This window comes from Entelurus aequoreus, linkage group LG14, assembly GCF_033978785.1.
Source record: "Entelurus aequoreus isolate RoL-2023_Sb linkage group LG14, RoL_Eaeq_v1.1, whole genome shotgun sequence".
Classification (NCBI taxonomy): Eukaryota; Metazoa; Chordata; class Actinopteri; order Syngnathiformes; family Syngnathidae; genus Entelurus; species Entelurus aequoreus.
The window spans coordinates 50206204-50231203 of record NC_084744.1 but is presented as its reverse complement, the minus strand read 5'-3'; the positions used below and the strand labels follow the sequence as shown (position 1 = coordinate 50231203).

The following is a 25000-nucleotide window of genomic DNA, read 5'->3' as shown; positions in this document are numbered from 1 at the left end:
ACAGCTCTAACAATGATGCGGGTGCATAGAGACCTAGCACAAGGGGCAATAAAGCATCCGCATGAGGTTACGACGGCCAAGAAAACTCCAATGGAGACCAGGGCCGACTTAATTAGGTCAGACCACCTGCCCAAAGGTGTTATGAAGCCAATCTTTAAAGGGGTCAGAGACACCGGAAACTTCAGTAAGTTCTTAGGCTCTGAGGCCTTCTAAGGCGCTCTGGACCGAGCCATCGGGGGCAGCAATTGTTAGGAATGAAGGTACAGCATTGGTCACCAAACATTGCACACACACTCCTTCTTCCTTGGCTAGGATGCGGTCAAGGGCTATGCGGTTCTGGATGCCATGAGGGAGAGTCGGGGCAAGTTGTTCAGCAAGTCCCTCAACGGCGTCACGAGTCAGGTTGGTCAGTCTTCACAGATTATAAAAAACATAGTTAATGCGTTCTACATTTTTAGTAGCAGTCACAGGGAAAATAGCACCGATGATAGGAAGGTTCTCGAAACCTGCACAGGATTCACACCACAATTTGTGTTGTGAGGGGGACCCCTCTTGGTTGTCCAATTGCATCAAAGTAAACACCATCAGGGTTTCTCATCAGATCAAAGGAGCCCTTTAACACTCCTCCGAGATAAAACATGGCGGCGTCGGCGAGAAGTTAGAGAGGCCGCTGAGACAGGAGTTACAAGGGGAGTTAATTTGGTACCCACTAGGGTGAGTGGGGTCACCAGTCTAACCATAGCACAAAGCCCTACGGATAACGTTGGGATTCTAATGTACAATCTGTGCTCCCCACAATACCAGAATAACTCAGCTCGTGCCCAAGGGCCTATCCTTGAGCCATCTATCAGTGTGGTGCACCAGGAAGGGTTAATGTCACCCAATTTGTTGGGGGACGAAGAGGGTCCTTTGAATTGAAAACACGTGTAATTCAGCTTTTGGGCCACAAATGGAAGAAGTCGGGTGGAATTGTCAACAGGAGGGTACACACTAGCCAACAAATCGCACCCTGGTGGCGTGGGTTCAGAGAACAAGGAAATAAGACAGTTTGAGCCATTTATGTCAGTCAACTTAAAAGGGGCGGGGTAAGTGTGGGAAAAGGGACGTCCAGCGGAACAAGCAACACAGTCACCCAGGTTTTGGCATCCACCTGAGCCACAGGTTTACCTGTACCCGCTCCTAAGGTCAAAGTTACCAGGCCTTCGGTGGTGATGTCATTAGCACGCACAGATGTGAGAGCCTTTGAAACACCACCAAGGTGGGGTGGTACTTTAGGTGCTACAGAGGGTGTAGAGGTAGTTAACGCCCTCTCAAGGACATTAATTTTAATAATTCCTTTAGAGTCTGTATCAGTCAGGTCAACCCCCAAAACAACATAAAAGGGACGATGGGCACCACTTACCAGCGTATGTTGTCTGCATCCGACACCAATGGTTCAGGGTTGAGTCGTCACAAATATAGAAGTTATTACCACGGTAATAGCTATTGTGTCCCCCGTAATTAATCACACTGCACAGGTCAAAAAATAAGTCTTGCTATCCCCTTTTACCCAGTCTATTTAAAGTCCGCTGTTTGTTCTAAGACACTTGTCAGTCACTGTCGTCGGGAAGGAAGGACTGAGGCACAAGAACAGTAGAACAAGCCTAAACACCAATCCGTCAGGAAATACTTCTGGGCGTAACATCCTGTTTTTCGTCTATCAAAATCAGAGTAATTCAGGTAACGAAACGGGGATAAACATCAAACTTTTCACTTAATATAACGACACAGATAGTTATGCTGAAAACAAGCAAGAGAAATTGGATAACTTCGAGTATAAAGGCTGGTCTCAAATTAGGATATACAATATAGAAGTTAAAAAGAGTAATATAGGTAGAAAATCTCTCTCTCAGCGTCGTCTTCTGGGCTGTAGGATTATGTGTGTGTAATTAAAGCCTCGCTCTTCTATGACCTAGAGGGGGAGAGGTTACTAGCACGGTCACCCCTTATGTGTGTTACTTCGTTAACACACACACTAAAAATGAGTCGTTTTCTGCTCCCGTTCTTCTTCAGCTGCCTCAGGCTCAAAAGGCGCTGCTGGGGGGTCGAGTGGGGCAGATGTAGTGGCGATGTCAGCAATGACATCCGCTGGTAATCTGTCAGGTTCTTCAGCAGGAGTGTAGAGGGAGAGGTGGTACCAGGTGTCCCCTTTACCAGCTAGTCGAAGGGCGTGAGACGTCCGTTCCACGACCTTGAAGGGACCACCTGGGCTCCGTCCACTTGCGTTTGATGACCTAGATCTTGACCCTCTCAGCGGCCGGAAGGGAATCTGGAGTGGCGGGCTGTCATCCTCGTATCTGTACAGAAGAACTGGCACACAAATTCTGCATTTTTTGTGTAAAATACCATTTTGGTTTTACGCTGAGTCCTCCTTCCATGGCGGCTGCTGGTCCTGTGAATGGCTGACCTGTATGCAGCTCATAGGATGAAAAACTCAAAGGGCGGTAAAACAGTTTTATTCACGGACCTTCGAATGATCATTAACGCTAATTGCAACATGTCAATCCAATTAAATTTGGTCTGTGCACAGATTTTAGCCAATTAGTTTTTAATATTCTGGTCCATCCTTTCAACCTTACCTTGGGACTCAGGATGGTACACCGAACCAAACCTGTGTTCTAGTCCGAGAGCCTTTTCGACCAAGGCTAGGTGAGTATTTTTGAAATGGGTGCCGTTGTCTGACCTAATCTTTTTGGGGAAACCATGTCGGGGTACTAGGTCATTCACAAGGTTGCATCCTCTTTTGAGGCTGTTGTTGCTTCCGGCCAACCACTGTAATTGTCAACACAAGTCAGTATGTACCTTTTCCCTTGTACCGTATTGATCATATCAGTGAAATCAAAGACTATACCTGGTTCACCCTCACCTCCTCCATATTCTAAATTTGATTTACTAAAGTACTATCGATGTGTAAAATCGTTATTTTCAAATTAAAATTAGTTATAACTTCTTACCCACGGGAAAAATGTTAAAACTATGGAATGTGTCAGAGTCGGATGATTGTCGATTTTGTTCCAAGGAGTCTGTATCCACCCTCACTCACCCCCTTCTGTTTCTGAAAAAGGACTGTGTTAGTCATACTATCACTTTCAGAAACATCTAAGAAAAAGGTCAACTAATAGCCAAGTAGCGGAGGACAAGTCATGTTTGAGGTCAATGATAGATAGTCTCTTTAGCCTCTGTGGTCCACTGGGGGGTGTTGTTAGGGTAGGGGACCCCTTAGCAATATCACAAATAACTCAAACTCCACTAAATATGCTTATATTTTATATTGTCACAAATACTAGAAAACTACTACCCGTATGGCGGATGCTTTATCAATAGTATTTTGAAATTTTACCACACCTGGTGGCCCCAATAATTCATTAAGTCAAGCTCATGTTGTAGAAAGTTGAATGATGCAGACACGTTTGTTACTGAATACTTTCTATCAGACTTCTGCCATGGCAACTTTGTGTATGTAATGAGCAACTATAATTATTTGATATGCTTAAATGTGTAATGTGTCGTTTTAGCTCAGCTGTTGTGCAGCTGCTAGCTCCTCGTAGCCTACAGGTGTCTAAAGTGCAGCCCATAGTTATGTGTTTAACACAACTATGTGCTAAACCTAAACAATTGAAAATGTGGTATTTGGGTGTCGGTGTAATGTTTGGCAGCTACGCCGTGTCTTATCATTGCACCTAAGTTCTTTGGTTTTGTAGGCGAGACAGAGAGCAAGTGAACAATGTGGGACACAATTGTGTCCATCTTATACCATGCTAGTTGTTTCAAAGATAGGTCAACATGAGCAACCACACCTTGAGTTCCAACATATATAAATATACAGAGGAGTTAAAGGTCTCCTGGTATGAGTGTCTAACTGGTGATCATAACATATGGCGAGTCGGGTGGCAGAACACACGGAAGCATCTCAGCCAGTCAGGGTTTTCACTGTTAGAGCAGTTGGATGTCAGCCATTCCTGTTGTTTCAGGCTGTGGTAGGAGCCTTGGTAGTGGTGTCGCAGCTTGGTGGTTGAGCCGTCAGGTAACACCAGGAATGTTCCTTCTGTGCGATTTGAATGTCAGGGTACAGTCTGTAAAGGAGGTCCAGCAATCTGAACCGGAAGTGGTTTGGTGACAGGTAACCTTGTGACCCCAGCGAAGCCTTCGACCTTTAAAGAGGAAGCACACAGTTTCTTTGGTACCTCTGCATTCAGAATCGAATGGGTGGCGCCAGTGTCAATCACGAACTGATAACATTGTCGTTGACACTCATGTCCAGCAGGGGGCCAGTCTGTATCTCCTGCTGGGGCTCCTGCGGTGGGCGTCCTTTGCCACGCTTTTGTGTTCGTTTGTTGGCACTACGGAACCTTTCCTGTTCGAAAATGTTCGGACAGTCACGACTCCAGTGACCAGGCTGGTCACAGCCGAAACAGTTTCCACCCCGGACTGGCTTTGAAGCACCGTGTTGTCCACCACCCGAGTCCAACCGTCTGGTCGCACGTCTGTTGAGGATTCTTTCCTCCACCTGTTGGAACTCAAAAGCAAGGTCACCCACTGCTGAATATATCCTAGCTGATCTTTGACCTTTTGGTTCTTTTAACCTTTTATATTCAGCGATCTGTAAATTAAGGAGTTGCTTCCTTGCTGCTCTGTCATTAGCCTTATCATCCTCATCTTGAGGAAAGAGACTGCGCATAGCAGTAGCTATGTTTGTAACGTATGGTGTTATCGGTGAGGTCGAAGATTCAGCCATTAATCCTACTTGTTGTTCTGTATTTTTGCCATCTTGTGTGGAAACACAACGATACAAAATGCTTCTAAAGTCTCCTATTGATTTCTTCCCATTTCACTCAAACAACTAAACAAACAAACAAATAAACAAACTTGCAGCTAACCACAATCAACAGCATACCATTTACGAATACCTTCATTTGTCACTTTCTCATCTTTTCTTCACTTTCGTTTTCCTTTACAAACAACATCCTGTATCCATCTCTTCCTTACACTTCACACAATGTTTCTATTTTCTGTTCTCCTAGAAACCATTCACATAACGTAAGGTTATAAACATCCTTTTCCCATATTTTCTCAAACCATCCTCTTCTCCCTCAATCTTCCTTCACCTGCTCTCTTTTTCTCTCTCTCTCCTTCTCACTGGAGTAGGGGGCGGTGGCCTAGTCAGAGTCTGGGCGGGTCGTTTGAATTGTCTTGCGCATGCGCGGCAGGCAAAACACCAATCAGTCTAGTCTGTCCTATTTGTCTCATTAATCATCGGTTCTTTTGCTGCATTTCGTTTTTCCACGTAATCCCCGTTTACTTTTATCATACGCTAAACTCTTAAATTCTCGAGCACCAACCCTGCTCTTTTTTTCTCTTGACCATTTTCACCAGCGCGCGCACACACACACATGCACGTGTAAGCACTCACGCACACACAAGCAAGTGCCTACAGCCCTACGCACACACACCCACGCACACGTAAGCACTCTCTCTGCGTTTCACTTTACCATAAAACTTCCAGTTACTTTTTTATTTTATTTTTTATTTTACCAGACGTTTGAGTTCACAACTTTTATGCAATGGTGGCTACGGCAAAATGCAATCAATCTATCAAAATCACCATTCTGTGTCTGGGGTACAAAGCAGTGTTTAACTTACAGACTTCTGGGCAGACTCCTAATGCAGATTTTATCTAAAAAGAAAGGTTCTGCTTACCTTGAATTATGTTTTGGCCATGTGAGTCTGTCCAGAAGATTGCAAGAGAAGGTCCAATTGTCAGCGTGTCATCTCGGACGAAGCCCCCAAATTGTTGCGTTTGACCAGATGTTCCTCCAAGTGGGATGTAAAACGCTGGTCAGTCCCAAGTTACTTAGATGACACATAAACTGATCTCGAATATACACCAATCACAGAATAGGTATTTTCTAATTTTATTGTCAAATATTTGAGAATAGAGACCAGCCTCGAACAACACATCCAAATGCGTAGCCCAAGTTGATCTGAAAACTTCCCGGAAAGCCCTCTCCTCTTCAGTATCTCCCCCCGCCCTCACTTGTCTCACCTCAAACACATGCTCATTGTCTCTTATCTTGAGTCGGCCTGGGAAGCACAGGAAGGAGGAATTCCTCCTCTCTGCCTTCTACTTCAAGGCCGGCCCAAGTGCGAGCACTTTGTCATGGGATGAAAAGAAAAGCAAAGAGTACAATATGGAACATTAGCTATATGTAATATGACTATGAAAATTAATAAGTAACACAAAATATGGATATATGAAGATATATATATATCTTTCAATTGTTACAGAACAGGAACGCTGATGGGTCGCCACAAGGCGCCCTGTAAAAGATGGGAAAAAGGTAAAACGCTGGGGAAAAAGATGAGTAAAAAAATACAATCTAGACTGGGCTCCTAAGGGGGCCTAGTCTGGAGTGGGAAAAAACCTCCATGGAATGCACACATAAACACGTTACATTTAATCACGACAAACTCGCAACAAGCGGTGGTGAAGGCGTGGGGTGGGGGAGGGTGTGTGTGTGTGTGTGTGCCCAATTGTCTTGGGTGTGATGATGTAATGTTTTTTTAGACTGAGGCCGATCTGCAAAAGTTCGACACTCCAGGTGTCGTTGAGGAGGGAGGGAGGTCAAAAGCGTCCATCATTGAGGTGTCTTCGGGGGTGTTTTTCAGAACATCCTGGTCCTGTTTTCACAGCGTCAAGGCCATTCGAGGGAGTCAAATCGTAGATTAGGATGTTTGTTTTCCGCGAGCAGACAAAACAATGACTTGTCTGTTCTATTCGTCCATGCTGGGTCTCTCAAATTCAATTAAATGTTCCTTTTCAGTCGAAAAGATTTTGTCAATTGCGTCGAGAGTCCAGCTGATCATATCCATGTCTGATGTTTAGATTTGAGGACAGCGCAAAGAAAGAGGCTTCAAAAAAGTTCAGACAAGACAAAAACTAAGAGAGCAAGCTGGGAGAAGAGGGAGCGGAAAGCGACCGCCCTCACCAGAGGCAAGACAGAAAAAGCCTTGGTTAGCTTGCAGTCATGGATTGACCAAACATGCCTGATAATCACTCCAGCAAATCAATAAAATCAACAAAGCTCACCTTTGTGCATTCACGCACAACATAAAACGTTTGGTGGACAAAATGAGACAAAGACGGAGTGGCAAAAAACACGTCTTTCTGTGGCAGCGTCGGAGAAAGTTGTACATGTAAACAAACTACGATGAGTTCAAATATTCTCATCAGTGAAGCATGTTTATTATAAACAGTGGGATTTTTAACAATTAGGAAGGTTTGTGTCACGTTTGTCCTCCTATATTAAAACAAACAATTTTTTTTTTCCATTTTCACACATGTCTGAAAGAGGTCCAGGGAGCCACTAGGGCGGCGCTAAAGAGCCACATGCGGCTATCGAGCCGCGGGTTGCTGACCCCCCGTATTACTTACTGTTCCCAAACAACACACAAGTTCTTGTTTTTTTTTGTCAAGATATAGATAGATGCTGTGTTTTATTACTGTAGGTAGAGCATACTTGCCAAACTTCCCAATTCAGTGTTTCCCATAAACTGCCAAGATACCTGTGGTGGTGGGGGCGTGGCTATGGGCGTGGTCACCATGACATCATTGAGTAATTTGCATAATTTACTACAATGATATGATTTTCTCTAAAAAGGCTCAAAAAATGTATACTTACTAATTAATAATAACAGTTTTGTTTTAAACGTCCATCCATCCATCCATCCATCCATCCATCCATCCATTGTACAATATAATTACAACACTTTATGTACGTATTTATATACAGATTTGAACAATAAGTTATTCACTGAAATATATTTATTAATTGTGGTTCTTACAAAAAATATATCTTATAAAATATAAAAGCTAAAATGTCTCTTAAATCTCTGCCCCTTTAATTAGTGCATACTAAATAATGTAACTTTAGCCTACTACTACAACCATATTATTTACCAGCAACATAAAGTGAAACAGAGGCAGAGGTGTCCTGCCACAGTCAGTAACAAATAAACAGAAAACAGTAGTGGTCAAATACAAATAAGGCAACAAGAGAAGTATCCTACACTTCTCTTTTGTAAAGTAAATCTGAACAGCCTATCTGGGCATCTACATCAACTATATGATTTGCCTGAGAAGCTGGAAAGGTAAAAAAAAAAAATATATATATATATATATATATATATATATATATTTATATATATATATATATATATATATATATATATATATATATATATATATGTATATATATATATATATATATATATATATATATATATATATATATATATTTTTATTTATTTTTATTTTATTTTATTTGTGGCGGACGTAATTCTTTTGTGGCGGGCCGCCACAAATAAATGAATGTGTGGGAAACACTGCGATTTTTCCGGTAGACTCCCGAATTTCAGTGCTCCTCCCGAAAATCCCCCGGGGCAACTATTCTCCCGAATTTCTCCCGATTTTCACCCGGACAACAATATTAAGGGCGTGCCGTGATGGCACTGCTTTTAGCGTCCTTTAAAATCTGTCGACGCGTCCACTTTTTCACCATACAAACAGCGTGCCGGCCCAGTCCCATGTTGTATGCGGCTTCTGCATACACACGAAAGTGACTGCAAGACATACTTGATCAACAGACATACAGGTCACACTGAGGGTGCCTGTATGAACAACTTTAACACTGTTACAAATATGTGCCACACTGTGAACCCACACCAAACAAGAATGACAAACACATTTCGGGAGAACATCCGTACCGTAATACAACATAAACACAACAGAACAAATACCCAGAATCCCTTGCATCCCTAACTCTTCCGGGCTACAATAAACACCCCCGCTACCACCCTCCACCCCCCAATCTCCCGAATTCGAAGGTCTCAAGGGTGGCAAGTATGAGGTAGAGAAAATTAATAACATTATAGGGGTGGGCCAAAGAAAAGGCAAGCTAAAATAAATACATACAGTGGGGTGTTGGGACCCCTAGAGGTAGTTGTAGGGTGTCCCCTACTAAATGACAATAATAATGGACCCTTATTGGGTCCACTCTCAGTTACATTAACATTGATATTATGCATGTGGGCCCATAGATAGAAATGCAGTTAAATGTAGCTTTGATGAAGCAAGCTACTTTTGCCGTGTATCAGAATCAGAGCATTTGAAACATAAAACGAAACATTGCAAAGAAAGTCACCTGGTTTTGTGTATGTTATTAGGGTTTTGCTGGAGCAAGTGGATCACTGGCAGGAGTATCTGGCCCTAGTCAACATGATTCTGTTCTGTACCGGGATTCCTGGCCAGTACCCAGTGAGTGAGACAACCAGCTCCCTCACGCTCACCTTCTGGTACACTCTGCAGGTGAGGACTGTCATGTACTATTACAACTCTGGCACAGGTGGTCATTCTTGTGATTGTTGTTCAGGATGACATCTTGTCGTTGGAGGAGGAGAAGCAGGCCATTTATCTGCAAGTCTACAGGCCGGTTTACTTCCAGCTAGTGGATGTGTTGCTGCACAAATCACATTATCCCTCCCAGGAAGAATACGCATCCTGGAGTTCTGATGACAAGGAGCAGTTTAGAATCTACAGGTGAGACAAACAAATAGTATTTAATCAAAACATGGCATGCACCTGCATTGTCTAAATCGGGGTGGTCCAAACTTATTGACATGAGGGCCGCATTGGGCTAAAAAAAATTTGGCCAAAATGATTCCTGAGCGCGGCCACCGCTGCTGCTCACTGCTCCCCTCACCTCCCAGTGGGTGGAACAAGGGGATGTGTCAAATGCAGAGGGTAATTTCACCACACCTAGTGTGTGTGTGTGACTATCAGTGGTACTTAAGTTTAACTTTAATATATAAATATATACATATATATGTATATACTGTATGTATATATACATATACATATTTATATATGTATTAGGAGTATGTGAAATTTTGACTCATACCTTGTTGTAATCAATCAAAAATATCAAGCAGCTAAAATGTGCCAAACACGGATATGTGCGGAGAGGCTGTTCAGCAATTTTCCCATCATGCATTGCAGGGGATTTAAATAGGTGTAATTTTGAATGATGTGTTGTGTTTGGACATGTTTTTATAAAATCTACAAAGTTTAGTGAGCAGGTTGTGTTACGTGTGACCGTGTGTTGACTTTTAGTCTTAGTTTATTTGCGCCATGAGCGGAAAAGGTTGTTTGGATCAAGTCATATGTGTGGAAGACTCTCGCCTCCGGGTTCTTCGGACCACCAATCACCGACATCGCCGCTCCTTTTCAGGGTTTTTAGACAGTTTTATTTTCAGCAATGTGCAAAGTATTTTGGTGTCTGTCAGTCTCGCTCTCGCTTCAACTCCAACGCCTTTTAACGGAGCGACAGTTTATTAGATAAGCAGGCCCAGGTGGACTATCTACGCACCTGTCGCTGACCTCGAAGCCGGTCCTGGCACACCCCGCTTCGCTGCAGGTCCGCAGGCCACGCCCCCCCCACAATATGATTATGCTGTGCAGTGCCCACTTGAAAGCACAATTCATGGTCATTAGCCAGAATTAATCACGTTACCCACAAGCTATTTTACTGTCAGATGTTTAAAATTAAGTTGGAGGCACCCCACGGACCAGACACCTATTAAACTTGGGACGTCTCGAACAAATGCACACCACTAGTAGACTGGTCTAAATCCTTCATTTGTAAGTTTTACTTGTTTCTGGTCTAAATCCTTAGTTTTTAAGTTTTACTTGTTTCATTGAAGAATGACACACTACTATCCTAGAAGACGTGCAGCTCCATATGCTTGATAGACCACCAGGAAGGTTCAAGTTTACACTTTTATTCCATTAGTTAAATAATTGCAGCTAATTCACCCTAACAGTACTGGATAGAAAAATACATTATTTGATTGATTATTTTTTCACTGTGATTATAAACTTTGTAGAATAAAGTGTCTTAGTAATTTATCTTTCTTTTGTTACCATTAAATTTACTTTCATAGGTTTTAAAAAAGTAAGTAAAAATCACCATCCACCTCAAAACGTGCACAGTAGATCATAAGCAATAAAAAAAGAAAATTATCGCCAACTCGTGTATTAAAATAATGTTTTAGTTGCACCCCTAACTGCAACAGCAAAGAGTGAACACAAGTTATTGCAACCTTTATTTTGAAAACTTCAGGTGGTTCTACAAAGTTTTGTCAAAATTAAATGTGTAGTTATGGCACAATTATCCTAACAAACAAAACAATATCCATCTCCTCTGTTAGTAATAACATTTTAAACCCCTATTTTGGTAAAATTGAACAGTCACATGTGTGCCTAGAGCATTTTTATGAGTGTCAAAGGTGAGAAAAATCTATTGTCAGAATAATTGTATCTAAGTCATCACAAAACTTTGTGTTGCCATGAGTTCCCGGCGAACTGTCTTTGATCCTACCAAGCAAAAGGCTTGTAAAACTCCACTGTGTAGGATGGGAAGCGACATGAAGGTGTCGGTTTCTTTGATGTATTGTAATCTACAGGAACATTTTGTCTTGATTCGAGATCTACAAAGCGGAGAGGAAGCAGGAACTGACCCCCCCTCCAGGCACCTTTTCTTTTAACTGTTTTGTAACCAAAGGCGACGGCTGTTTACGACCCCCCTTCCTTTATAAACAGCTGTTGCCATGTAATCAGGGAAAGTCCAAATAAAAGGGGACAATCTTTCGTCAGCGCGTGGTGGGAGACTGTACAAGAGTACAGCCCAGACGTTTCTCCTCAATTGAGCTGAATGGAATTCTGTCTCTGTTTAATTCCTTGCTTCTTTGTCTGTTTAATAGATGTCATCAGTGTTTGAACCTGATGACATCTATCATTTGTATTTGCATGTTTGCTCCATTTTTGAGGGAAGAGGTGTACAAATGGTTTTGAGGATTTTGGATTTTTATGACGTCATTAAGATGATGCCTCTGACACACCCTTATAGCTAAATGCCCAGTATCTTACAGAAAAGCAGGCTTCGCTACACATCCTAAAAAACAAAAAAAACTCTTTAGCAAAAAAATTCTTTAGCAAATAGGCTAATTTATCATTAACATTTGAGTGTAATGTTAGCACTGTTCAGTTTCAGTTTATTTGGACCATGCATACAATACAATGTAATGCATCCCATATTTCCAGTTGTTTCATGACAGCACGTCCGAAAAGGAGTAGGAAGAAGCTGAGCTTATTTAATTCTACCCTTTTTCGTACCAAAGCAATTTTATCCTATTTCCTTGTTCTCTGTAACATAACAGTGAACAAATACATAATAAACAAATAATATACCATAGTAAGTAAACAAATGTTAAATACAAAAATAATCTTTGTCTCAATAAAAAAAATAAAAAACAACAACAACAATTTGAAATGTGGACTCGTCAGACCACAGAACACTTTATCCACTTTGCATCAATCCATTTTAAATGAGCTCGGGCCCAGCCGAGCCGACGGCGTTTCTGGGTGTTGTTGATAAATGGCTTTCGCTTTGCAGAGTAGATTTTTTACTTGCATTTACAGATGTAGCGACAAACTGTAGTTACTGACAGTGGTAAAAAAAACTAAAACAATCCACGAGTCAGATCCAGACATGATATCTGCAAGTTTTTAAGTCTTTAGCTAATAGGCTAACTTAGCATCGATGTGGCTCAAATTTGAGTGCACTGTTCAGTTTCAGTTTATTTCGAACATGCATACAATACAATGTAATGCATCACATATTTCCAGTTGCTTCGTGACAGCATGTCGGAAAAGGAGTAGGAAGAAGCTGAGCCCCTTTTCGCACCATAGCAATTGTATCCCATTTCCTTGCTCGCTGTAACATAACAGTGAACAAATAAATAATAAACAAATAATATGGCATAGTAAGTAAACAAATATTAAATACATAAATAATCTTTGTCTCAATAAAAAAAATAAAAAAAGGGTTCAAGATTTTCATCATAATTCTTGTTCTGTGTACTTTGTGAACACCTGTAGTTTGAACAGTCTCATTAACATATTCAATTATAAATGATAAAACAACATGGTTGTTTTACCTTCCAGGGTGGACATCTCCGACACGTTGATGTACGTGTATGAAATGTTGGGAGCCGAGCTGCTCAGTAACCTTTATGAGCGCCTGGGAAGACAGCTGATGGACCCCCAGCAGTCAACAGGGTGGCAGGTTGTCAAGCTACTTCTATTACCCGGGTCTTGTTGTGTGTGGACAAGCCAGTGAAGTTGGCACGTTGTGTAATTCGTAAATAAAAACAGAATACAATGATTTGCAAATCCTTTTCAACTTAGACTGCAAAGACAAGATATTTAATGTTCGAACTGAGATTTTATTTTTTTTGCAAATAATCATTAACTTAGAATTTAATGGCAGCAACACATTGCAAAAAGGTTGGTTACCACTGTGTTACATGGCCTTTCCTTTTAACAACACTCAGTAAACGTTTGGGAACTGAGGAGACCAATTTTTGAAGCTTTTTAGGTGGAATTCTTTCCCATTCTTGCTTGATGTACAGCTTAAGTTGTTCAACAGTCCGGGGTCTCAGTTGTGGTATTTTACGCTTCATAATACGCCACACAGACTACAGACAGGCCAGTCTAGTACCCGCACTCTTTTACTATGAAGCCACGCTGTTGTAACACGTGCAGAATGTGGCTTGGCATTGTCTTGCTGAAATAAGCAGGGGCGTCCATGGTAACGTTGCTTGGATGGCAACATATGTTGCTCCAAAACCTGTATGTACCTTTCAGCATTAATGGTGCCTTCACAGATGTGTAAGTTACCCATGCCTTGGGCACTAATACACCCCCATACCATCACAGATGCTGGCTTTTCAACTTTGCGCCTGTAACAATCCGGATGGTTCTTTTCCTCTTTGGTCTGGAGGACACGACGTCCACAGTTTCCAAAAACAATTTGAAATGTGGACTCGTCAGACCACAGAACACTTTGTATCAGTCCATCTTAGATGAGCTCGGGCCCAGCGCAGCCGACGGCGTTTCTGGGTGTTGTTGATAAATGGCTTTGGCTTTGCATAGTAGAGTTTTAACTTGCATTTACAGATGTAGCGACGAACGGTAGTTACTGACAGTGGTTTTTTGAAGTGTTCCTGAGCTCATGTGGTGATATCCTTTACACATTAAAGTTGCTTGTTGATGCAATACAGCCTGAGGGATCGAAGGTCACGGGCATGCTGCTTACGGACCGTAGACGGTAAAGTCCCTAAATTGCTTGCAATAGCTCGTTGAGAAATGTTGTTCTTAAACTGTTCAACAATTTGCTTGCACATTTTTTACAAAGTGGTGACCCTTGCCCCATCCTTGTTTGTGAATGACTGAGCATTTCATGGAAGCTGTTTTTATACCCAATCATTGTTCCCAATTAGCCTTTTCACCTGTGGGATGTTCCAAATAAGTGTTTGATGAGCATTCCTCAACTTTCTCAGTATTTTTTGAAACATGTTGCAGGCATCAAATTCCAATTGAGCTAATATTTGTAAAAAAAATAACGTTTCTCAGTTCGAACGTTAAGTATCTTGTCCTTGCAGTCTATTCAATTGAATATAGGTTGAAAAGGATTTGCAAATGATTGTATTCCGTTTTTATTTACCATTTACACAACGTGCCAACTTCACTGGTTTTGGGTTTTATATTTACTTAATTCCATTGTTTTCTAAACGAGGTCTGTAACACGGCAGTAAAACAACTAATCAAACAAAACAGCTAGCTCTACAATCAGCTAAACAGACTCAATAACTCCACAGTGACGTTTTGGTGAATTTACTGACGAATTTGTGAAACTGAAAAAATATAAAAAGAAAGTCATTGTAAGTTAATAATACTAACACAGACACTCGTAACCGTGTTAGCATATTAGCTAATGCTAATGGCGTTAGCTTGTTTACATTAGGATAGTACGTACAAATATGCACAAAAACACTCCGACAGACATCACTCATGGGACGGTTTAGTAAGTAAAAATTATTGTAGTTATGTTGTAAAACTTACCAACATTTCTTGGAGTAAATGAAGAGCGCATACAAGCAGAAACGCTATGGATGACTACTCGATGGAATGGCATTTATACATCCAGTCCAAAGCATGAAACGGAAGGAAATACTCTAGACCAGTGCCGCACAAGAAATTATTATTATTTTTTTAAAATTAAATCAACATAAAAAACACAATATACTGTACACATTATATATCAATAAAGATCAATACAGTCTGCAGGGATACAGTCCATAAGCACACATGATTGTATTTCTTTATGAACAAAAAATAAATAAATAAAATAAAATATCACCCCCCCTCCCGGTCCGCGGGACAAATTTTCAAGCGTTGACCGGTCCGCAGCTACAAAAAGGTTAGGGACCACTGCTCTAGACTTTCAATCCTAAGCGCATATAGTGAGCAAACTCGACCAAAAGATGCCGCTATAGCAGAAACAATTACAAACTTTTTCAGTCTCTGTGTCGGCGTTATGTAAGTTTGTTGTATACTGTGGAAGACTCTCTCCTCCGGGTTCCTCTGACCACCAATCACTGACATGACAGCGGCGTTCATGGTTCTGAACAATGATTTATTTTGTGATAAGAGTCTCTTTTTATCCATTGAGCACACAAATGGTTTTCCTTCCAGTGTGTCGTTTGTCTCGCTTTCGCTCGCACTCCACCATCAACTCCCCTCCCCTTCCTGGCTGCTGCTTTTTAACAGAGCGACAGGTGATTAGATAAGCCGGCCCAGGTGTGCCATCTACGCACCTGTCGCTAATCTCGAAGCCGGTCGACACACCCCGCTTCGCTGCAGGTCCGCAGGCCACGCCCCCCCACATATACAAAATATTATGGCCGTTAGCAAAGAAAAATCCATGGATTAGCCACACGTTTGTATAAGCCACAGATTTCAAAGTTGAGGAAATACGTAAAATACGATATGTACATTGCGTGTGCTATTTTTTGTAGTTTAATGTCTCTTCTTCTCCATTGTAGGACACAGAGGCGTTATTATTTGGCTTCCAGTCCATAGCAGAAACCATCGACGTGAACTACTCTGATGTCATCCCTGGTCTGATTGGTCTCATCCCCCGTATCAACATCAGTAACGTCATGCTGGCCGACACGGTCATGTACACAATAGGTAGCTGGAATATTCATGCATGATCATGCTGTGCACTCCACGACAATTAACACTTTTGTTGATATACAGGTGAAACTCGAAAAATGAGAATATTGTGCAAAAGCCCGTTCATTCATGTCAGCCATTCAACTTCAAATGTGAAACTCATGTGATATAAACTCGTTACATACAAAGTGAGATATGTCAAGCCTTCATTTGATATCATTTTGATGATCTTGCCTTACAGTTTTTGAACTCCCCCAAAATTTCCTAAACTACAAAACCCAAAACCAGTGAAGTTGGCATGTTCTGTAATTCGTAAATAAAAACAGAATACAATGAATTGCAAATCCTTTTCAACTTATATTCAGTTGAATAGACTGCAAAGACAAGATACTTAACGTTGGAACTGAAAAAAGTATTTTTTTTTTTTCAAATTATCATTAACTTAGAAATTAATGGCAGCAGCACATTGCAAAAAAGTTGGCACAGGGGCATTTTTACCACTGTGTTACATGGCCTTTCCTTTTAACAACGCTCAGTAAACGTTTGGGAACTGAGGAGACACATTTTTGAAGCTTTTCAGGTGGAATTATTTCCCATTCTTGCTTGATGTACAGCTTAAGTTGTTCAACAGTCCGGGGTCTCCGTTGTGGTATTTTAGGCTTCATAATGCGCCACACATTTTCAATGGGAGACAGGTCTGGACTACAGGCAGGCCAGTCTAGTACCCGCACTCTTTTACTATGAAGCCACGTTGATGTAACACGTGGCTTGGCATTGTCTCGCTGAAATAAGCAGGGGCGTCCATGATAACGTTGCTTGGATGGCAACATATGTTGCTCCAAAACCTGTATGTACCTTTCAGCATTAATGGCACCTTCACAGATGTGTAAGGTACCCATGCCTTGGGCACTAATACACCCCCATACCATCACAGATGCTGGCTTTTCAACTTTGCGCCTATAACAATCCGGATGGTTCTTTTTCTCTTTAGTCCAGAAGACACGACGTCCACAGTTTCCAGAAACAATTTGAAATGTGGACTCGTCAGACCACTGAACATTTTTCTACTTCGCATCAGTCCACCTTAGATGAGCTCGGGCCCAGCGAATCCGGCGGCGTTTCTGGGTGTTGTTGATAAATGGCTTTCGCTTTGCATAGTAGAGTTTTAACTTGCACTTACAGATGTAGCGACCAACTGCAGTTACTGACAGTGGTTTTCTGAAGTGTTCCTGAGTCTATGTGGTGATATCCTTTACACATTGATGTTACTTTTGGATGCAGTACCGCCTGAGGGATCGAAGGTCCGTAACATCATCGCTTATGTGCAGTGATTTCTCCAAATTCTCTGAACCTTTTGATGATATTACGGACCGCAGATGGTGAAATCCCTAAATTCCTTGCAATAGCTGGTTGAGAAATGTTGTTGTTAAACTGTTTGACAATTTGCTCACGCATTTGTTCACAAAGTGGTGACCCTCGCCCCATCCTTGCTTGTGAATGACTGAGCATTTCATGGAAGCTGCTTTTATACCCAATCATGGCACCCACCTGTTCCCAATTAGCCTGTTCACCTGTGGGATGTTCCAAATAAGGGTTTGATGAGCATTCCTCAACTTTTTCAGGTTTTTTTTTGCCACTTGTGCCAGCTTTTTTGACACACGTTGCAGGCCTGAAACTCCAAATGAGCTAAAATTTGCAAAAAATAACATCGTTTTCCAGTTCGAACGTTAAATATCTTGTCTTTGCAGTCAATTCAATTGAATATAGGTCGAAAAGGATTTGCAAATCATTGTATTCTGTTTTTATTTACGATTTACACAACGTGCCAACTTCACTGGTTTTGGGTTTTGTATAAGCAATAATCATAATTACGTCAAAGGTAGTCTTGAAATATCTTAACTTGCATGTTATAACACAGTGTTGAATATTAGAGATAAACAAACCTTTGTGCAATATTCTATTTTCTTGAGTTTCACCTGTATTTGTGTTGCCAAGGGTCCTTGGCTGAGTGGCTGGTGGACCACCCAGTGATGCTTGGCGGTATGTTACCCATGGTCCTCCAGGGTCTTGTGAGGCCCGAGCTCTCCGTCTCCAGCGTTTCTACCCTGAAGAGGATCTGCAGGGAGTGTCGCCACGACCTCGGTCCTTACACTCAGGACATCCTCAACGTGTCCCAGGTTTGGTTTCCTGTGGTCGCTCAAATCGCAAATCAATGCATAGCAATGATAAAAAAATATATACATTCATTCTCAATAGGATGTGCTGGTTAAAGGGATCCATAAGGTGAGTGGAGTGTTGCAAAGAGACTATGTGAGCGAAACATGGATGACGTTTATTTGTAATGTTTGTGCAGAGCAGCCAGTGCATGTGGCTCATGCAGGCTCTGGGCTTCCTGCTGTCCGCCATGCCCATGGAGGAGATCTTGGGAAAACTGCACTCACTCATCAGTCCTCACGTCCAGCAGCTGGAGACCATGGCACAACAAACGGTATGGAGTAGTGTTGTCCCGATACTACTCTGCAAAAAGTCAGCGTTCAAAAACAAGAAAACGAAATACTAAAATGAGGGGTATTTTATTTGAACTAAGCAAAATTATCTGCCAATAGAACAAGAAAATTTGGCTTTCCAAAACAAGTAAAATTAGCTAACCTCAATGAACCCAAAAATACCTTAAAACAAGTATATTCTCACTATTAACAAGTGCACTTTTCTTGGTAGAAAAACAAATGAGAGCTTTTTGCTCAATATGTTGAAAAATATTCTTAAATTTAGTAAATGCTAGTGCCATTATCTTGACATAATGATATGCGCTCGACATCATGATTTATTTTTTTTCATGCTTGAAGTAAGAAATTATTACTTTAAAAAAGCAGTTTTATACTTGTGAGTGTTGATGACACAGCTTTGCAACAGTTGATATTCTAGTTTCAAGCATGTTTTACTCCAGGGGTGTCCAAACTTTTTCCACTGAGGGCCGCAGACTGAAAAATCAAAGCATGCGGGGGCCATTTTGATATTTTTTCCTTTTTTAAAACCTATACAATATATAGTTGTTTTTTTTAACCTTTATGGCTTTTCTCAAGGGTTTCAGTCATAAAAATGTTAGAAATAAGTAATATATATATATATATATATTTTTTTTTTATTCAACGCTTAAATTTCGAGATGTCTGTCGTTATAAAGTTTTAAAAAATGTTGTTTTTATGTTTAAGCCCTTTACGTCAAAACCCTTATTTATATGGCAAACACACAAACTATGCAACATTTTCCCCCAAAACATTTCAAAGTGGAATATTTGATGTGAAGTAATTGGAGCCTTAAATAGGTCAATAATTCATGACAAAAAAAAAGAAAAAGAGTAAGTGTTGAAAATAAGCCAAATTTATATTTATATTTTTTACTTTTAACGCTTAAGTCTGTAGATCTGTTAATAATAATAATAATAATAGATTTTATTTGTAAAAAGCACTTTATATTGAGTAAACAATCTCAAAGTGCTACAGTGTATTAAAAAAAATTAAAAATAAATAAAAATAAAGTAAAATAAAATAAATAAAACAATTATTTTTTTCATATTTTTTTGTTTGTTTGATGCACTTTTTGTGAAAGAAAACTTTGTTTCGCACAAAATATGCAATATTTTCCCCAAAAAATGTTTCAAAGTGGAATTGTTCATGTGAAGTAATTGGAGCCTTCAATAGGTCAACAACAGTCCGCGTGGCAGCTTTTGTGTTATTAGTGTCAGCATTGCAACTTTTTACTTGTTACATTTCAACTATTTACTCTTTTATTACACTTTTTTATGTTTTTATTTTTGATTATTGTATTTTCTGAATGTGCCGGGTGCCGTTAACAAATTAGCTGGGGGCCACAAATGGCCCTCGGGCCGCACTTTGGACACCACTGTTTTACTCAATACAGGTCATAAAATCTCAGCAACAAGTTATAATATCTAAATGAGATCATTTAGACCAAAACCCTTAAAACAAGTAAAACATTCTAACATAAAATCTGCTTAGTGAGAAAATGTATCTTATCAGACAGAAAATAAGCAAATATCACCCTTATTTGAGATATTTAATCTTACTTAGATCTCAGTTTTTGCAGTGTAATATTTTGGTACCGGTACCAAAATGTATTTTGATACTTTTCGGTACTTTTTGATACTTTTCTAAATAAAGGGGACCGCAAAAATTACATTATTGGCTTTATTTTAACAAAAAATCTTAAGGTACATTAAACGTATGTTTCTTATTGCAAGTTTGTTCTTAAAGAAAATAGTAAACATACAAGACAACTTGTATTTTTATTAGTAAATAAGCAAACAAAGGCTCCTAATTTAGTTGCTGACATATGCAGTAACATATTGTGTCATTTATTATTCTATTTTTTTTCAAAATTATTAAGGACAAGTGGTAGAAAATGAATTATTAATCTACTTGTGTCAGGTTCAAACACTGATGACATCTATTAAACAGACAAGAAGCAAGGAATTAAACGGAGGCAGAATTCAATTTAGCTCATTGAGGAGAAACGTTCCGTACTGTACTCTTTGTGCAGTCTTCCACCACGCTCTGACGAAAGATTGTACGCCTCCTCTTTTATTTGGACTTTCCCTGATTACATGGCAACAGCTGTTTCTAAAGGGACAGGGGGTCGTAAACAGCCGCTGCCTTTCGTCACACAACAGTTCAAAGAAAAGGTGCCTGTAGGGGGGTCAGGTCCTGCTTCCTCTCCGCTTTGTAGATCTCGGGTCAAGACAAAATCTTCCTGTGGATTAAAAGAGATCAAAGAAACCGACACCTTCATGTCGCTTCCCATCCTACACAGTGGAGTTTTAAAGGCCTTTTGATTGGTAAGATCAAAGACAGCTTTTGTCTGCTTTCCGGGAACTCACTGAAACACAAAGTTTTGTGATAACTTAGATACAATTATTCTGACAACTTGTTCATTTACAGTTAATATCTGGTTATTTTCTCTTTTAACATGTTATATCTACACTTCTGTTAAAATGTGATCATCACTTATTCTTCTGTTGTTTGATACTTTACATTAGTTTTGGATGATACCACAAATTTAGGTATCAATCCAAGATGGCATATCCAAGATGGCGGCGCTTCATGGCGGCAGCTTCTTGCGAGCGCTCCTGGAAGTGTAGACCGATTTGGCAAAAATACCCCTCAATTCAGTCAATTTCTTGGCTGGCTCACAGCGTGTTCACTCCGTGATCACTTACGACCGACTTACGATTCTGGATGTGGAGAGATCGGGCCATTTTGGGCTGAAAGATGCGTGTACGGTGGACCTACTCGCTAGCTTGGGAATTCTTTGCGAGCTACATCCAGCAGTGGCCTTTGAAGCAGCGGCGTCCACTACCAGCGGAGACCGTCAACGAAAGAGACGTAAGCGGTGCGCTCGGAAGCAGAAGTGGGGGTGTCGGGCGGGGCTAACAACAAAGCTAAAGGCGTTGTTGTTAGCGGGGCTAACGAAAAAGCTAAATGCTAATTCACAAAGAAGCGCTAATAAGGAGTCTGTTAAGCTAGAACTAGCCAGCGCCAGGCTGGATAATCCCTGCACACATAGCAATTCTCTTAGAATAATATACAACTCACATAATGTTTTTTCTGCGTCAGAGGTGGACATCCATTTTACTGAGGTGGCAAACAATCTAAAAATTCCTGTCATATCAATTCCTAGATATGGTCGAAATTATTTAAAGTGCAATACGCATAATAAACGTAACATTATTAATATTGCTACTACGGATACTTTCAACAAAAACTCCTCAAAACAGCCCACCACCTATAATATGGGCTTTTTAAACATAAGGTCATTGTCTTCCAAAACGTTATTAGTTAATGAAGTCATTAGAGACAACAATCTTGATGTCGTTGGTCTAGCCGAGACCTGGCTCAAACCAGACGAATTTTTTGCGCTGGGTGAGGCGTCTCCTCCTGGCTATACGGGAACGCATATTGCCCGTCCCATTAAAAGGGGTGGGGGTGTTGCACTAATATACAACAAAAACTTTAGCCTTACCTCGGACCTAAATAATAAATATAACTCGTTTGAGGTGCTTACTGTGAGGTCTGTCACACCGCTGCCTCTGCACCTGGCTGTCATCTACCGCCCCCCCGGGCCCTATTCGGACTTTATCAATGAATTTTCAGAGTTCGTTGCTGATCTAGTGACGCACGCCGACAATATAATCATAATGGGAGACTTTAACATCCATATGAATACCCCATCGGACCCTCCATGCGTGGCGCTCCAGACTTTAATTGATAGCTGTGGTCTTACACAAATAATAAATGAACCCACGCATCGCAACGGTAATACGATAGATCTAGTGCTCGTCAGGGGTGTCACCACCTCCAAAGTTACGATACTCCCGTACACTAAAGTAATGTCCGATCATTACCTTATAAAATTCGAAGTTCTGACTCATTGTCAACAAACTAATAATAATAATAATAACTACTATAGCAGCCGCAACATTAATGCTGCCACAACGACGACTCTTACTGACCTACTGCCTTCGGTAATGGCACCATTCCCAAATTATGTGGGCTCTATTGATAACCTCACTAACAGCTTTAACGACGCCCTGCGCGACACCATTGATAGTGTAGCACCGCTAAAGCTAAAAAGGGCCCCTAAAAGGCGCACCCCATGGTTTACAGAAGAAACTAAAGCCCAGAAATTATCATGTAGAAAGCTGGAACGCAAATGGCGTGCGACTAAACTTGAGGTTTTCCATCAAGCATGGAGTGATAGTTTAATAACTTATAAACGCATGCTTACCTCAGCTAAAGCTAAATATTACTCGAATCTCATCCACCTCAACAAAAATGATCCTAAATTTTTGTTTAGTACAGTAGCATCGCTAACCCAACAAGGGACTCCTCCCAGTAGCTCCACCCACTCAGCAGATGACTTTATGAATTTCTTTAATAAGAAAATTGAAGTCATTAGAAAAGAGCTTAAAGACAATGCATCCCAGCTACAACTGGGTTCTATTAACATAAATACGACTGTATATACGACGGACACTGCCCTCCAAAATAGTTTCTCCCTCTTTGATGAAATAACATTGGAGGAATTGTTAAAATGTATAAATGGGACAAAACAAACAACATGTTTACTTGACCCAATTCCTGGGAAACTTCTCAAGGAGCTTTTTGTTTTATTAGGTCCATCAGTGTTAAATATTATAAACTTATCACTTTCCTCTGGTACTGTTCCCCTAGCATTCAAAAAAGCGGTTATTCATCCTCTACTCAAAAGACCTAACCTCGATCCTGACCTCATGGTAAACTACCGGCCGGTGTCCCACCTTCCGTTTGTCTCGAAAATCCTCGAAAAAATTGTCGCACAGCAGCTAAATGAACACTTAGCGTCTAACAATCTCTGTGAACCTTTTCAATCCGGTTTCAGGGCAAATCACTCTACGGAGACAGCCCTCGCAAAAATGACTAATGATCTATTGCTAACGATGGATTCTGATGCGTCATCTATGTTGCTGCTTCTTGATCTTAGCGCCGCTTTCGATACTGTTGATCATAATATTTTATTAGAGCGTATCAAAACGCGTATTGGGATGTCAGACTTAGCCTTGTCTTGGTTTAACTCTTATCTTACTGACAGGATGCAGTGTGTCTCCCATAACAATGTGACCTCGGACTATGTTAAGGTAACGTGCGGAGTTCCCCAGGGTTCGGTTCTTGGCCCTGCACTCTTTAGTATTTACATGCTGCCGCTAGGTGACATCATACGCAAATACGGTGTTAGCTTTCACTGTTATGCTGATGACACTCAACTCTACATGCCCCTAAAGCTGACCAACACGCCGGATTGTAGTCAGCTGGAGGCGTGTCTTAATGAAATTAAACAATGGATGTCCGCTAACTTTTTGCAACTCAACGCTAAGAAAACGGAAATGCTGATTATCGGTCCTGCTCAACACCAACATCTATTTAATAATACCACCTTAACATTTGACAACCAAACAATTAAACAAGGCGACTCGGTAAAGAATCTGGGTATTATCTTCGACCCAACTCTCTCGTTTGAGTCACACATTAAGAGTGTTACTAAAACGGCCTTCTTTCATCTCCGTAATATCGCTAAAATTCGTTCCATTTTGTCCACAAGCGATGCTGAGATCATTATCCATGCGTTTGTTACATCTCGTCTCGATTACTGTAACGTTTTATTTTCGGGCCTCCCTATGTCTAGCATTAAAAGATTACAGATGGTACAAAATGCGGCTGCTAGACTTTTGACAAAAACAATAAAGTTTGATCATATTACGCCTATACTGGCTCACTTGCACTGGCTTCCTGTGCACCTAAGATGCGACTTTAAGGTTTTACTACTTACGTATAAATACTACACGGTTTAGCTCCAGCCTATCTTGCTGATTGTATTGTACAATATGTCCCGGCAAGAAATCTGCGTTCAAAGAACTCCGGCTTATTAGTGATTCCCAGAGCCCAAAAAAGTCTGCGGGCTATAGAGCGTTTTCTATTCGGGCTCCAATACTATGGAATGCCCTCCCGGTAAAAGTTAGAGATGCTACCTCAGTAGAAGCATTTAAGTCTCATCTTAAAACTAATTTGTATACTCTAGCCTTTAAATAGACTCCCTTTTTAGACCAGTTCATCTGCCGTTTCTTTTCTTTTCTTTTCTACTCTGCTCCGGGGTGGACCGCTAGCCTGTGCATCGGATGGGGACATCTCTACGCTGCTGACCCGTCTCCGCTCGGGATGGTTCCTGCTGGTCCCACTATGGACTGGACTTTCGCTGATGTGTTGGACTTTCACA

The 25000-nt window shown here is 40.9% G+C and overlaps 1 protein-coding gene across 4 annotated transcripts in view; it reads left to right on the top strand.

Annotated features, from left to right (window-relative positions):
• Positions 1 to 25000, top strand: part of LOC133664998 (importin-13-like) — a 69082-nt gene that overhangs the window by 17834 nt on the left and 26248 nt on the right. For all 4 annotated transcript variants that reach the window (XM_062070119.1, XM_062070117.1, XM_062070118.1 and 1 more), the window contains 7 exons: positions 9262 to 9403; positions 9468 to 9634; positions 13100 to 13220; positions 16042 to 16189; positions 18170 to 18351; positions 18431 to 18457; positions 18528 to 18662. In XM_062070119.1, coding sequence (XP_061926103.1) covers positions 9262 to 9403; positions 9468 to 9634; positions 13100 to 13220; positions 16042 to 16189; positions 18170 to 18351; positions 18431 to 18457; positions 18528 to 18662 — 922 coding nt within the window. The remainder of the gene's footprint in view (positions 1 to 9261; positions 9404 to 9467; positions 9635 to 13099; positions 13221 to 16041; positions 16190 to 18169; positions 18352 to 18430; positions 18458 to 18527; positions 18663 to 25000) is intronic.